Source organism: Oncorhynchus keta, chromosome 29 (assembly GCF_023373465.1).
Source record: "Oncorhynchus keta strain PuntledgeMale-10-30-2019 chromosome 29, Oket_V2, whole genome shotgun sequence".
Taxonomy (NCBI): Eukaryota; Metazoa; Chordata; class Actinopteri; order Salmoniformes; family Salmonidae; genus Oncorhynchus; species Oncorhynchus keta.
The window spans coordinates 10,082,431-10,098,598 of NC_068449.1; the positions used below are offsets into that span (position 1 = coordinate 10,082,431).

At 45.5% G+C, this 16,168-nt stretch overlaps 1 protein-coding gene across 4 annotated transcripts in view; it reads right to left on the reverse strand.

Annotated features, from left to right (window-relative positions):
- Positions 1–16,168, reverse strand: part of LOC118362302 (unconventional myosin-VI) — a 107,099-nt gene that overhangs the window by 41,195 nt on the left and 49,736 nt on the right. For all 4 annotated transcript variants that reach the window (XM_052485885.1, XM_052485884.1, XM_052485883.1 and 1 more), the window contains 6 exons: positions 13,371–13,528; positions 13,029–13,120; positions 11,998–12,070; positions 4,749–4,876; positions 3,810–3,905; positions 3,375–3,545 (listed from right to left, as the gene is read on the reverse strand). In XM_052485885.1, coding sequence (XP_052341845.1) covers positions 3,375–3,545; positions 3,810–3,905; positions 4,749–4,876; positions 11,998–12,070; positions 13,029–13,120; positions 13,371–13,528 — 718 coding nt within the window. The remainder of the gene's footprint in view (positions 1–3,374; positions 3,546–3,809; positions 3,906–4,748; positions 4,877–11,997; positions 12,071–13,028; positions 13,121–13,370; positions 13,529–16,168) is intronic.

A 16,168-nucleotide genomic window follows, 5' to 3' on the forward strand; every position in this document is an offset into this window, starting at 1 on the left:
ATCTTAGATTTCATTACATACAGTCGGGAGGAACTACTGGATATAAGAGCAACGTCAACTCACCCTCATTTCGACCAGGAATACGACTATCCCGAAGCGGATCCTGTGTTTTGCCCACCACCCAGGACAATGGATCGGATCCCAGCTGGCGATCCAATACAACGACACCGTAAAAGGGGCAGACGAAGCGGTCTTCTGGACAGGCTTCCGGAGACGGGCACATCGCGTACCGCTCCCGAGCATACTACTCGCCAATGTCCAGTCTCTTGACAACAAGGTTGATAAAATCCGAGCAAGGGTTGCCTTCCAGAGAGATATCAGAGACTAACGTTCTTTGCTTCACGGAAACATGGCTCACTCGAGACTCGCTATCGGAGTCGGTACAGCCACCTGGTTTCTTCACGCATCGCGCCGACAGAAACAAGCATCTTTCTGGTAAGAAGAGGGGCGGGGGTGTATGCCTTGTGACTAACGAAACGTGGTGTGATCATAACAACATACAAGAACTCAAGTCCTTCTGTTCACCTGACTTAGAATTCCTCACAATCAAATGTCGACCGCATTATCTACCAAGAGAATTCTCTTCGATAAAAATCACAGCCGCATATATTCCCCCCCAAGCAGACACATCGATGGCCATGAACAAACTTTACTCTACGTAAACTGGAAACCACATATCCTGAGGCTGCATTCAATGTAGCTGGGGATTTTAATAAGGCTAATCTGAAAACAAGACTCCCTAAATTCTATCAGCATATCGATTGTGCTACCAGGGCTGGTAAAACCCTGGATCATTGTTATTCTAACTTCCGCGACGCATATAAGGCCCCCTCCCCCGCCCTCCTTTCGGAAAAGCTGACCACGACTCCATTTTGTTGCTCCCTGCCTATAGACAGAGACTAAAACAGGAAGCTCCCGCACTCAGGTCTGTTCAACGCTGGTCCGACCAATCTGATTCCACGCTTCAAGATTGCTTCGATCACGTGGATTGGGATATGTTCCACATTGCGTCAAACACCAACATTGACGAATACGCTGATTCGGTGAGCGAGTTTATTAGCAAGTGCATCGGCGATGTCGTACCCACAGCAACTATTAAAACAAACCTGAAACCGTGGACTAATGGCAGCATTCGCGCGAAACTGAAAGCGCGACCCACTGCTTTTAACCAGGGCAAGGTTACCGGAAACATGACCAAAAACAGTGTAGCTATTCCCTCCGCAAGTCAATCAAACAAATTATGCGTCAGTATAGAGACAAAGTAGAGTATGTGGCAGGGTCTACAGTCAATCACGGATTACAAAAAGAAAACCAGCCCCGTCGCGGACCAGGATGTCTTGCTCCCAGACAGACTAAACAACTTCTTTGCTCGCTTTGAGGACAATACAGTGCCACTGACATGGCCTGCTACCAAAACCTGCGGACTCTCCTTCACTGCAGTTGACGTGAGTAAAAGTTCAAGTTTGCATACGACACTACAGTGGTAGGCTTGATTACCAACAACAAGGAGACGGCCTACAGGGAGGAGGTGAGGGCCCTCGGAGTGTGGTGTCAGGAAAATAACCTCACACTGAACGTCAACAAAACAAAGGAGATGATCGTAGACTTTAGGAAACAGCAGAGGGAGCACCCCCTATCCACATCGACAGGACAGTAGTGGAGAGGGTAGTAAGTTTTAAGTTCCTCGGTGTACACATCACGGATAAACTGAATTGGTCCACCCACAGACAGCTTGGTGAAGAAGGCGCAGCAGTGCCTCTTCAACCTCAGGAGGCTGAAGAAATTTGGGTCGTCACCAAAAGCACTCAAACTTTTACAGATGCAAAATCGAGCGCATCCTGTCGGGCTGTATCACCGCCTGGTACGGCAACTGCTCCGCCCACAACCGTAAGGCTCTGCAGAGGGTAGTGAGGTCTGCACAACGCATCACCGAGGGCAAACTACCTGCCCTCCAGGACACCTACACCATCTGATGTCACAGAAAGGCCATAAAGATCATGAAGGACAATAAGCCACTGCCTGTTTCACCACGCTATCATCCAGAAGGCGAGGTCAGTACAGGTGCATCAAAGCAGGGACAGAGAGACTGAAAAACAGCTTCTATCTCAAGGCCATCAGAATGTTAAAAACAGCCACCACTAACATTGAGTGGCTGCTGCCAACATTACTGACTCAACTCCAGCCACTTTAAAAATGGAAAAATTGATGTAAAAAACGTATCACTAGCCACTTTAAACAATGCCACTTTTATATGTTTACATACCCTACATTACTCATCTCATATGTATATACTGTACTCGATACCATCTACTGCATCTTGCCTATGCAGTTCTGTACCATCACTCATTCATACTGTATATCTTTATGTACATATTCTTCATTCCTTTACACTTGTGTGTATAAGGTAGTTGTTGTGAAATTGTTAGGTTAGATTACTCGTTGGTTATTACTGCATTGTCGGAACTAGAAGCACAAGCATTTCTCTACACTCGCATTAACATCTGCTAACCATGTGTATGTAACAAATAACATTTGATTTGAGATACCTTCTGTCCCTGGCTGATGCTATACTTCTTTGTGACTTACTTTTAGCCCTGTGCTGCTTTCTGACTTTTTCATACCCTTTCTCTAGCTGACTTTATCCAACTTTTTCCACAATGGAAGGATTTCTCAGGAAAAGAGGTGGGAGACTGGAAGAGGCCTACAGGAAAGGAGGGATGGAAGAAGAGTGGCAAGGAGAACGGCAGGGAGAGGAAAGGGGTTAGAAGTTCAAAGGTCAAAGTAGGAAATTGTACACAGTTTTCTCTACCATTGTGTCAGAAAACATCTGAAATAAGCAATAGGGAAAATGATTAGACTACAAACTAAACACCAGGGTCTTATTCTGGATCAAAAAGGGACTTGGGGCCCGACAGGGCCCGTCTGAATTTGAGACAACTTTAGAGGCCCCTATCTTGGTAAATTTCCTGCAAATCTACAATTTCTCCTTGGAGCTGAAAGAAATGCTTGCAGTTTAAAAGAACATTTCCTGCAGTTCTACAACTTTTGCCATGCTGCTGAGAGAAAATGTTGCAGTTTTAAAGCACATTTCCTGCGATTCAATTATTCTGGCTAATGCTGTGTTCTTATATTATAAACCTATATTGATAAATTCATTGTTTTTATTCATTTTCAATTCTCCCTCAGTCTTTTATTTTGGTGATTTTTAGTTCTCAATGATTATATTCTTAAAAAATATTTTACACTGAAAGTTTTTCCATCCCGAAAATGTATTTTCACTGTTTGGACTTGGACGACCCGAAAAAACGCTTACACAAATTAACTTGAACTAGAAGAATCTCAGAACCAAATGCTGCTACAGTCTCTTTCCTCACCTTGAATTTGTTGCCCACACTGATAAAGCTGAGTTTGCCAGCCTTTTGTTTGGAGTCCTTGCTGTTGTTGGAGTTCTCAAAAAGCTCCCTCACAAACTTATCCTTGGACTCACACACCAGGCTCTCCAAGGACATATGGAGAGCATCATTATTCTTCTCTACAAACTGGGTCTGCAGACACACACACGCACACACACAAATACCCACGCATACACAAAACATTTCATTAACAGACTTTGCCATGTGCGCTACTGCTAACAAGCTGAGCAGCAGCTGTATATTTTAATGAAAACATTTATAAAACGTGTTTTTCTTTCTTTTCTTTTAATGGTTACACCACGTTTGAGATATAACGGAGTACAGGTTGACGTAGTGTTATGAACCAATCATCCAAGAGCAAATCGACATGTAACCATCGATGTGCGTGACGATTACCGTCTCGTAGCACACTGCTCCGGCAAAGTGTCTGACGATGAATCCTTCATCATCTCTGACGTTCCTGTGGACAGCCAGCTTGGACTTCCTAGGAACCTGAAGAGACAGCAGCAACATAATATATTAAACCATCTTTAAATAATGTGTGTGTGTGTGAATTTGTGTTGGTGTGTGTGTGAATGTGTGTATGTGGGTTAGTGTTGGCATGTATGTGTGTTGGTGTGTGTGTATGTATGTGTTGGTGTGTCTGTATGTGTGTGTATGTGTGTTGGTGGGTTTGTGTGTGTACGTGCGTTGTGTGTGCGTGTATGTGTGCATGTGTACGTGTTGGTGTGAATGTGAGTGTAGGTGTGTGTGTATGTGGGTGTGTTGGTGTGTGTGTACATGTCTATAAGACCCTCATCAATTTGCATGACCAGCACTAACAGTATGATTTTACATTGTGCGTGGATACTATTTATAAAAGGATACTCACCTAGCTCTGGTGGTATGGCATTATGATTAATATTATACAACCATAAACAACTGAGAGAATATTCTTTTCAATATGAAAGGGATGATTAATATCACCTAAAAACATCTGCAGCCGACCCAGTCTAATCCTTTGGTCTGAATTGATACCAATGCAGCATTTCAAACAGGATTTTTACACCTGCTAAAAATGTATAGAAAAAGGAACAAAAGTTCCCTAAGGGAATGGGCCTGCTGGTTCACAATAGTTCTCGTGTTTCACATAGAAAAAGTAGCAGAACGTCTATTATAATACCATTCTGACCCCTAGGCATGAAGATCTAGTTAGACAAGGCAGTATCAGTTGACTAAAAGCTGAACCAAGGTCAGTTTAGCATTTTTCAATATAAACGGTTCAAGTTAGGATCCAGGATGGGTAAACTGATCCCAGATACGTGCCTGCAGGCAACTTCTACCCAAAGCTCTCACCGTCAGTCTGAAGTGGTCTTTGTGCTTGCTGTGGATGGCCTCTGCAAAGTGCTGGTCGCTGGGCAGTGGTAGGCGGTTCTCTTCATCCAGAATGTCCAGGATGCCCACCAGCTTGGCTTCCACCAGGTCTATGGGAATAAATAAGATGCATTATTACGGATGCAGTCAGCAGCATGTTCAGTTCAAGTCCAATTATTGAGATAAGAAAGTTCTTTATTGATCCTAAAGAGGGAAATTAAATGTAAAAAGTCCTGCGCTCCTAATGTTGTAATGCCATCAGCGTTTTTAAAAGTTTGTCAATGTCACTGTGTAAAGCCATATGCAAAATGTCTACACGGTGTGGACAATAAAGTTATATTCTATCCTATTCCAGAGAGGAGCGGTCGGTGAATCAATGTTCCCTTTCCCCGGGAACATGGGACAACTTTTGTGTCTGTCTTTCACTGTGCGGTGTGGTCTGAGATGTCTGGTTTCACTGTGCGGTGTGGCCTGAGATGTGTGGTTTCATTGTGCGGTGTGGTCTGAGCCGTCTGGTTTCACTGTGCGGTGTGGCCTAAGATGTCTGGTTTCACTGTGCGGTCTTAGCCGTCTGGTTTCACTGTGCGGTGTGGCCTGAGCCGTCTGGTTTCACTGTGCGGTGTGGCCTGAGATGTCTGGTTTCACAGTGCGGTGTGGCCTGAGATGTCTGGTTTCACTGTGCGGTGTGGCCTGAGTCGTCTGGCTTCACTGTGCGGTGTGGTCTGAGATGTCTGGTTTCACTGTGCGGTGTGGCCTGAGATGTCTGGTTTCACTGTGCGGTGTGGCCTGAGATGTCTGGTTTCACTGTGCGGTGTGGCCTGAGTCGTCTGGTTTCACTGTGCGGTGTGGCCTGAGTCGTCTGGTTTCACTGTGCGGTGTGGTCTGAGATGTCTGGTTTCACTGTGCGGTGTGGCCTGAGATGTCTGGTTTCACTGTGCGGTGTGGCCTGAGTCGTCTGGTTTCACTGTGAGGTGTGGCCTGAGATGTCTGGTTTCACTGTGCGGTGTGGCCTGAGTCGTCTGGTTTCACTGTGCGGTGTGGCCTGAGATGTCTGGTTTCACTGTGCGGTGTGGTCTGAGATGTCTGGTTTCACTGTGCGGTGTGGCCTGAGATGTCTGGTTTCATTGTGCGGTGTGGTCTGAGCCGTCTGGTTTCACTGTGCGGTGTGGCCTAAGATGTCTGGTTTCACTGTGCGGTGTGGTCTGAGCCGTCTGGTTTCACTGTGCGGTGTGGCCTAAGATGTCTGGTTTCACTGTGCGGTCTTAGCCGTCTGGTTTCACTGTGCGGTGTGGCCTGAGCCGTCTGGTTTCACTGTGCGGTGTGGCCTGAGATGTCTGGTTTCACAGTGCGGTGTGGCCTGAGATGTCTGGTTTCACTGTGCGGTGTGGCCTGAGTCGTCTGGCTTCACTGTGCGGTGTGGTCTGAGATGTCTGGTTTCACTGTGCGGTGTGGCCTGAGATGTCTGGTTTCACTGTGCGGTGTGGCCTGAGTCGTCTGGTTTCACTGTGAGGTGTGGCCTGAGATGTCTGGTTTCACTGTGCGGTGTGGCCTGAGTCGTCTGGTTTCACTGTGCGGTGTGGTCTGAGATGTCTGGTTTCACTGTGCGGTGTGGCCTGAGATGTCTGGTTTCACTGTGCGGTGTGGCCTGAGTCGTCTGGTTTCACTGTGAGGTGTGGACTGAGATGTCTGGTTTCACTGTGCGGTGTGGCCTGAGTCGTCTGGTTTCACTGTGCGGTGTGGCCTGAGATGTCTGGTTTCACTGTGCGGTGTGGTCTGAGATGTCTGGTTTCACTGTGCGGTGTGGCCTGAGATGTCTGGTTTCATTGTGCGGTGTGGTCTGAGCCGTCTGGTTTCACTGTGCGGTGTGGCCTAAGATGTCTGGTTTCACTGTGCGGTGTGGTCTGAGACGTCTGGTTTCACTGTGCGGTGTGGCCTAAGATGTCTGGTTTCACTGTGCGGTCGTAGCCGTCTGGTTTCACTGTGCGGTGTGGCCTGAGCCGTCTGGTTTCACTGTGCGGTGTGGCCTGAGATGTCTGGTTTCACAGTGCGGTGTGGCCTGAGATGTCTGGTTTCACTGTGCGGTGTGGCCTGAGTCGTCTGGCTTCACTGTGCGGTGTGGTCTGAGATGTCTGGTTTCACTGTGCGGTGTGGCCTGAGATGTCTGGTTTCACTGTGCGGTGTGGCCTGAGATGTCTGGTTTCACTGTGCGGTGTGGCCTGAGTCGTCTGGTTTCACTGTGCGGTGTGGCCTGAGTCGTCTGGTTTCACTGTGCGGTGTGGTCTGAGATGTCTGGTTTCACTGTGCGGTGTGGCCTGAGATGTCTGGTTTCACTGTGCGGTGTGGCCTGAGTCGTCTGGTTTCACTGTGAGGTGTGGCCTGAGATGTCTGGTTTCACTGTGCGGTGTGGCCTGAGTCGTCTGGTTTCACTGTGCGGTGTGGCCTGAGATGTCTGGTTTCACTGTGCGGTGTGGTCTGAGATGTCTGGTTTCACTGTGCGGTGTGGCCTGAGATGTCTGGTTTCATTGTGCGGTGTGGTCTGTCTGGTTTCACTGTGCGGTGTGGCCTAAGATGTCTGGTTTCACTGTGCGGTGTGGTCTGAGCCGTCTGGTTTCACTGTGCGGTGTGGCCTAAGATGTCTGGTTTCACTGTGCGGTCTTAGCCGTCTGGTTTCACTGTGCGGTGTGGCCTGAGCCGTCTGGTTTCACTGTGCGGTGTGGCCTGAGATGTCTGGTTTCACAGTGCGGTGTGGCCTGAGATGTCTGGTTTCACTGTGCGGTGTGGCCTGAGTCGTCTGGCTTCACTGTGCGGTGTGGTCTGAGATGTCTGGTTTCACTGTGCGGTGTGGCCTGAGATGTCTGGTTTCACTGTGCGGTGTGGCCTGAGATGTCTGGTTTCACTGTGCGGTGTGGCCTGAGTCGTCTGGTTTCACTGTGCGGTGTGGCCTGAGTCGTCTGGTTTCACTGTGCGGTGTGGTCTGAGATGTCTGGTTTCACTGTGCGGTGTGGCCTGAGATGTCTGGTTTCACTGTGCGGTGTGGCCTGAGTCGTCTGGTTTCACTGTGAGGTGTGGCCTGAGATGTCTGGTTTCACTGTGCGGTGTGGCCTGAGTCGTCTGGTTTCACTGTGCGGTGTGGCCTGAGATGTCTGGTTTCACTGTGCGGTGTGGCCTGAGATGTCTGGTTTCACTGTGCGGTGTGGTCTGAGATGTCTGGTTTCACTGTGCGGTGTGGCCTGAGATGTCTGGTTTCACTGTGCGGTGTGGCCTGAGATGTCTGGTTTCACTGTGCGGTGTGGTCTGAGATGTCTGGTTTCACTGTGCGGTGTGGCCTGAGGCATCGGGTGTTGAAATTGGAGGCACAATGCCTTGTTTATCCAGATGTTCATCATAATACGTCCCAGTGAATTATTCATTCAGTTCATGATGTTTGGAATAGGATCTGACAGAGGCACACCAATACATTTGCATTATTAGGCACCTGTGCATAAATTGGGTGGAGATTGATGATATATTTAAATGGACATCCAAGCAGGTCATTTGCAAGTCATATAAACGTTATTCATTGCTGCCAGTTAACCTGGTAGCTGAATAATCATAACTCTGTTTGATATACAAATCTAAAATGGTTCACCTTACCACCAATGGGATGTTTTATCCCATTCACTGGAGGTGGGGTTGTGAAAACACAGGCAGCTTGGCTGAGTCTCTCAGTCTCTCTCCCCAATTCAGGGGGTTCAAAGAACACTGACAGTCACTCATTACACTGACCGGTTCCATTCAGAGTCCACAGCTATGGATTCTTCATGGTTTAATGAGAAGCCACATGTTGTGGTGCCCTCAAGTCACTAGCACCGCATAAGTTATATTGTTAAGCCCACAGCAGTAGGGAATGAGCCCAAACTGTTTTAGCCAATCTCAGTTTCTGGAAAGTGCGAGTGCTCTGTGGAGGGCCACTTCTCTGTCAGTCTGCACATCTGTCAGTCTGTATCTCATGTCTGTCAGTCTGTATCTCTGGATGTCTTGTATGCACCAATTTGAGTCGCTCTGGATAAGAGCGTTCAACATTACATGCTGACCAGACCGGACACGTCGCGTGCGTTGCAAAATATATGTACACATACATGTTATTCAGCCATTGCCCCCACACTGCTCGCGAGCGTCTGCGTGGCCAGGCCCTAAAATAGAACTTGCTTCTATTTGTGACGCTCAACGTGCTGCAAGTCCGGCCTCTCCCATCTCCGCATTGGTTTTTAGGAGCATATTACCCACGTAAGATGAACTGACGTCCACACTCCAGTTGGTTGTAGTAATGCACCGTAAAGTTGGTTGTAGTAATGCACCATAAAGTTGGTTGTAGTAATACACCGTAAAGTTGGTTGTAGTAATGCACCTTAAATTTGGTTGCAGTAATGCACCTTAAAGTTGGTTGTAGTAATGCACCTTAAATTTGGTTGTGGTAATGCACCGTGAAGTTGGTTGTCAACCGCCATATAAAGTCCAAAGAAGAAAAAGAAGCCTTAAGCAGGTGAGATGACGAGAATCACATTTGGTTTACTGTTTTATCTGTGGATTAATTGGACGGAGTAGAGTACACTGGGCATTTCAGGTAAAATAACAACCCAATGTTTACATCCCAGGACAAATTAACTAGCAACAGCAAGCTAGCTAGCTAAATTACCATACATGTTTAATGCTTTCGACCTGTCCCCAAATTAATATATTTGGTTGTAAGTCGCTCTGGATAAGAGCGTCTGCTAAATGACTTAAATGTAAAATGTAAATGTTCCAAGTTTGTTCTGATATTGCAACATACGTGTCCTTATCGTGTCTCGTGTGGGGGTACAAAAAAATCAACATGCGCGGGCGGTTTGGCCAGCATGTTAAACATACAGGGATTCAAGTCAATCATGTTTCTATATTTCCTACTGCTGCTGGAGATTTCCACTCCAATCTCTACAACGTGCACACTCACAATTCTCCATGCCTCTCCTTCTGTTTGGTTCTTAGAGGCCACCACTAGCCAGACCCAGATCCCATCTCTTTCCAGTCCAGAAACAGATCCCATATATCCTTCCTTCTATAACCAGTCCAGAAACAGATCCCATTTCTTTCCTTCTATAGCCAGTCCAGAAACAGATCCCATCTCTTTCCTTCTATAACCAGTCCAGAAACAGATCCCATCTCTTTCCTTCTATAACCAGTCCAGAAACAGATCCCATCTCTTTCCTTCCATAGCCAGTCCATAAACAGATCCCATATATATTTCCTTCCATAGCCAGTCCATAAACAGATCCCATCTCTTTCCTTCTATAACCATAATCTCTTTCCTTCTATAACCAGTCCAGAAACAGATCCCATCTCTTTCCTTCCATAGCCAGTCCATAAACAGATCCCATATATATTTCCTTCCATAGCCAGTCCATAAACAGATCCCATATATAATTCCTTCTATAACTAGTCCAGAAACAGATCCCATATATATTTCCTTCTATAACCAGTCCAGAAACAGATCCCATATATATTTCCTTCTATAACCTGTCCAGAAACAGATCCCATATATATTTCCTTCTATAACAAGTCCAGAAACAGATCCCATCTCTTTCCTTCTATAACCAGTCCAGAAACAGATCCCATATATCTTTCCTTCTATAACCAGTCCAGAAACAGATCCCATATAATCTTTCCTTCTATAGCCAGTCCAGAAACAGATCCTATCTCTTTCCTTCTATAGCCAGTCCAGAAACAGATCCCATATCCCTTTCCTTCTATAGCCAGTCCAGAAACAGATCCTATCCCTTTCCTTCTATAGCCAGTCCAGAAACAGATCCTATCCCTTTCCTTCTATAGCCAGTCCAGAAACAGATCCTATCTCTTTCCTTTTATAACCAGTCCAGAAACAGATCCCATCCCTTTCCTTCTATAACCAGTCCAGAAACAGATCCCATCTCTTTCCTTCTATAACCAGTCCAGAAACAGATCCCATCTCTTTCCTTCTATAACCAGTCCAGAAACAGATCCCATCTCTTTCCTTCTATAACCAGTCCAGAAACAGATCCCATCTCTTTCCTTCTATAACCAGTCCAGAAACAGATCCCATCTCTTTCCTTCTATAACCAGTCCAGAAACAGATCCTATCTCTTTCCTTCTATAGCCAGTCCAGAAACAGATCCCATCTCTTTCCTTCTATAACCAGTCCAGAAACAGATCCCATCTCTTTCCTTCTATAACCAGTCCAGAAACAGATCCCATCTCTCTCCTTCTAAAGCCAGTCCTTACATTATGTTTGACCCTGAAGCTTACAGTACATGTACAGTATGCATCACCTAGAGACTTGCTGTCAGTGTGCTGTCTCATATATTAAAACAGACAAATAGTTTAGAAGCTGCTCTTGGGGAGTTAAGACTTCCCACCCTGATGAGTTGAGATAGATTGTGTGAGAACCAGGTTCTGGGAAAAATCCTGGAATCTATGTAGATATACTGTAAGTGCAGTATTATAAATATTTTGGGGTTATGTAAGAGCTCCAACATAGAATGAAATATAGCATAGACATCTCAATGGGCTTCACAGTTTACTGCAGAATAAATACACAACAAGATCTGTGTAATAATACATAGACCCATTTCCTTGCCAGCTGTGTCATGAGAAGTCGTGAGCGCAGTTCTGACCCAGAAAGGGGCGTGTTTATGGAGTCAATACAACAACATCCAACTTCAAATGCAGCTCTAGTTAACAAACATGTAATCAGATGTTTATCGTCTACAGCATTGCAGATGTCTTCGGAGGATGGAATACCTAGCAAACTACCTCAATGTGTTGTGAAATGTAGTCTGAAATTAAATCTGTCATGAAATATTATGAAAATCTGTTCTGAAATGTGATCCAAAATTAAATCTTGTGAAATATATAACGGTCGTAATTCTGCTGGACCGCAGGAAGAGTAGCTGCTACCGTGGCAACAGATAATAGGGATCAATAACAAATACAAATACCAAGCCAGCAAGGCAAGGTCAAATATCCCAAAATAGAGCTATATAAAACCAGAAGAATAATATACCTGCTGATCATAGCTATAGTCATCCGTCTTGCGTTTCATGGTCATCACTCACTTAAGTTTGTCAAGGTCCCATCCCGACATCTGCATATTGCTATTCTGCTACATGGTTTTTAGACGCAAGAATGAGTGCGCATCACTCAAACGTGACGTCTGCTTGTAAACAAAACAATGTCTCACCTATACAGTCCTGGTTGTCGACATAATGAACTTCACTGACTCCCAGTCCCTCCTTCTGATACAGCTCTTGCTCCTGCAGAAAGAGTGGCAAGCCAACACTGAAGTAGGAAGATGTTTCTCCTAACCACTGATGCTGGCTCAGATCTTTTTTCATCCTCGTAATAGGGAGAGTGTATTGTTGGTTAAGGGCTTGTAAGTAGACATTTCACTGTAAGATCTACACCGGTTGTATTCGGCGCATGTGACAAGTAAAATTTGATTTAGTGTAGATCTAGCAACACTCATGACTTACTGAATCAAGTACTGAAAATTGCTTTTTATTTCTTTATATATCTGGATTATTTCAGGCCAACGGACACAAATCTCTGTTTATCTAGTTCAAACGTTGTGAAAATTCCTTAAAATTAGCAATTGTTAATTGGAGACCTTTGCAAATCAATGAATAAAACAGGATTCCCCAGTAGAAAAGAGAAACACTCATCTCCACAGACAGAAACATTACCATTATAATGAATGTAACGTGTAGAGTGACTCTTCTATGGAGAGACCGCACAGGCTGTGTGTGTCTGTGGAGAGATCGCACAGGCTGTGTGTGTCTGTGGAGAGACCGCACAGGCTGTGTGTGTCTGTGGAGAGATCGCACAGGCTGTGTGTGTCTGTGGAGAGATCGCACAGGCTGTGTGTGTCTGTGGAGAGATCGCACAGGCTGTGTGTGTCTGTGGAGAGATCACACAGGCTGTGTGTGTCTGTGGAGAGACCGCACAGGCTGTGTGTGTCTGTGGAGAGATCGCACAGGCTGTGTGTGTCTGTGGAGAGTTCGCACAGGCTGTGTGTGTCTGTGGAGAGATCGCGCAGGCTGTGTGTGTCTGTGGAGAGATCGCGCAGGCTGTGTGTGTCTGTGGAGAGATCGCACAGGCTGTGTGTGTCAGTCGAGAGATCGCATCCTCCTGGGTCTTCAGTGGGAGTCCAGAGCTTAAAGAACCCTAGCAACCCACCTCCGCGCCCCCCACAAGTCTCCATCAATCACTCACCTCTTTAAGTATGCGCTCGTTGAAGAACTGCTGCAGCTTCTCATTGCAGTAGTTGATGCAGAACTGCTCAAAGCTGTTGTGCTCAAAATACTCTGGGGGGGAACATGAAAGTGGAAATGATCTTCCACATCCAGTGTTGGAATGAAGAATGCTCTTCTTCAGGCAGTTAATGGTACTGTATATATCCAATTAAGTCAGGTAGTAAAGTTTTTAGAAAGATAATAGTTTATGTGAGGCCATGCAGGAAACAAAAGCCTACCAGATAAATGAATGTTCAGGTAGACAGAAAAGACAGAGGGGAAAAAAACAGAGAAACTCACTGCTCTAGAACGACATACTTACCAAAGCCAGCGATATCCAGCACCCCAATGAAGTTGGAGGAGGTGTTGAAGGGGAAGCACTGGTTGACCCTCCTGACCACGTGATCAAAGAGGCAGCTGTACACGGCCTTGGCCAGGGCGTCCCGGGCATTGTTTGCCTGTTCCACCTTCAGAGGCACCCTGGGGGGAAAAGACAGCGGGGCACTGAGAAGCCAAAACTGTGACAAGGCTACTTCTTAGTAGAAATACACAGTTTTAATCAATGCAGCTATTTCTCACACCAGGTTAATGTGCAAAGAATGTTGGATTTGTTTCTTAATTAGTATTTACAGGATGGTATAAGTGTGGTATTTTCAAAGACAATGAGGTCTGGAGGTCAAAAGAGACACTATTAGAAGTGACTGTACTCACTCTCATTACCATAGCACTCTACAACACCACTTGGCTTCAATTATTCAAAGTGGTTGAATAGTTCTTCTGAACTGAACAAGTTCAGCTATGGTGTAGTGCTCCCCATCCTGCACCCAGTCTCGTGGCTGGTATCTAACAAGGTGGACTGGAAAACTATTCAAAATGTATCCTGCTGTTTTTTCTCTCCTGAACAGGCTTAGAGCTTTAGCAGCAGGTTCAGAGCAAACCTTTGACCTGTTGAAGTCAGGCCCAGATACCATTTCTGCTTACTTCTCACCCCAGTCCTCAACATATCCTCATATATAATCTATTCACGATCAGCCTCCTTAAAATGGTTCTCCATATAGACCTTAGCCACTCCATTTCAGATCCAAAGACACCAGCCACTCCACTCACCCCCCCGATTCTCAACATCCCCAGGAAACGGCGAAGTGTCTGGGGCCCAAATGACATGGCCCAGCCCCCTTTCCGGGGTGGCAGGTAGCCTAGTGGTTAAAGCGTTGGGCCAGTAAACGAAAGGATCGAATCCCAGCGCTGACAAGGTAAAAATCTGTTGTTCTGCCCCTGAACAAGGCAGTAAACCCACTGTTTCCCAGTAGGCCGTCATTGTAAAGAATTTGTTCTTAACTGACTTGCCTAGTTAAATAAAGTTGAAATAAAACATTTAAAATCCACCTGCTTTCAAGGCACCAGGCTCCCTCCCCTCCCCCCTCAGATACAGCTGCATTATTCATGGTGAGAAAAGACTGGGGCCGGGCTGCATCTGGGCCTGTTGAAATATTAATCCAGCCCTGTTACTCTTGGATGGTATCAATACAGCACCACTGGGCTGTTTCCTCCTAGGACCTCTGCTTTGAAATATCTGTCTAGGAAGACTGTAGACTCTATTCTCGGCTGGCGTTAAGGAGGCACAAATGTCAAATGCGCGTTAGTTTGCAATTTCATTGTGTAAAAACTGTCATTTTTCCAGCCCTTACGCCAGCTTCGTCAATTTACCTGTCTATCTGGAAGCAGTAACGATGAGTAGACGTTCCCCGTCTCTATATATTGACTCTTTTTCCAGCTCCTATAAAAAAGTTTGAATGTGTGTAAAATCCTACATAGTCTACGCCTAATATTATATGCGTACAAGGAGTAATTATGGTGCCTGTAACTGTATTTAGACAGCCTATTTAAAACAAGTTGTTTCATTTTATTAGAATTATTCACTGTCTTTTTAGGTCTTATCAATAGTGAATTTAATTTTGCTTATTGAAAATATTTGGCCTGTCCATAGCTCAGACATAACACATTTTACAGTAGGCCTATATATAAGTGTGCATGCCATTTTAACAATATATTTCCATATTGAAGCCATGCAATTACTGTTCAAAAGTAATTATAACAAATTCAGCATATTTAGCAAATATGGGATAGACCTACATTTTTTATTTGGTTTCTGTAGGCTATTTAACAAAATAGGCTGTAACTGACTAACATTCGAATTTGAGATGATGACAACGCAATACATAAAATACAGTAAATACACAACTTGAAGTAACCAGACTGTACAGTGCAGTCAGAAAGTTCAGACCTCTTGACTTTTTCCACATTTCGTTATGTTACAGCCTTACTCTAAAATTGAATAAATACTTTCCCCCCCCTAATCAATCTACACACAATACCCCATGATGGCAAAGCAAAAGCAGTTTTTTTATGCTGCAAATTTATGTTAAAACCCCCCCGGAAATATCACATTTACGTAAGTCTTCAGACCTTTTACTCAGTACTTTGTTGGATCACCTCATTTTGCAGCGATTAACAGCATCGGGTCGTATTGGGCATGACACTAAAAGCCTGGCACACCTGTATTTGGGGAGTTTCTCCCATTCTTCTATGCAGATCCTCTCAAGCTCAGTCACTTTGGATGGGGGAGCATCACTGCAAAGCTATTTTCAGTTCTCTCCAGACATGTTCGATCCGGTTCAAGTTCAGCCTTTGGCTGGGACACTCAAGGACATTGAGAGACTTGTTTCCCGAAGCCACTCCTGCGTTCTCTTGGTTGTGTACTTAGGGTTGTTGCCCTGTCGGAACGTGAACCTTCGCCCCAATCTGAAGTCCTGAGCCCTCTGGAGCAGGCTTTCATCAAGGATCTCTCTGTACTCTGATCCATTCATCATTCCCTCGATCCTTACTAGTTTCCCAGTACCTGCCGCTGAAAAACATCCCCACAGCATGATGCTGCCACCAGCATGCTTCACAGTAGGGATGGTGCCAGGTTTCCTCAAGATGTGACGCTTGGCATTCAGGCCAAAGAGTTTAATCTTGGTTTCATCAGACCAGAGAATCTTGTTTCTCATAGTCTGAGAGTCTTTATGTGCCTTTTAGCAAACTCCAAGTGGGCTGTCATGTGCCTTTTACTGAGGAGTG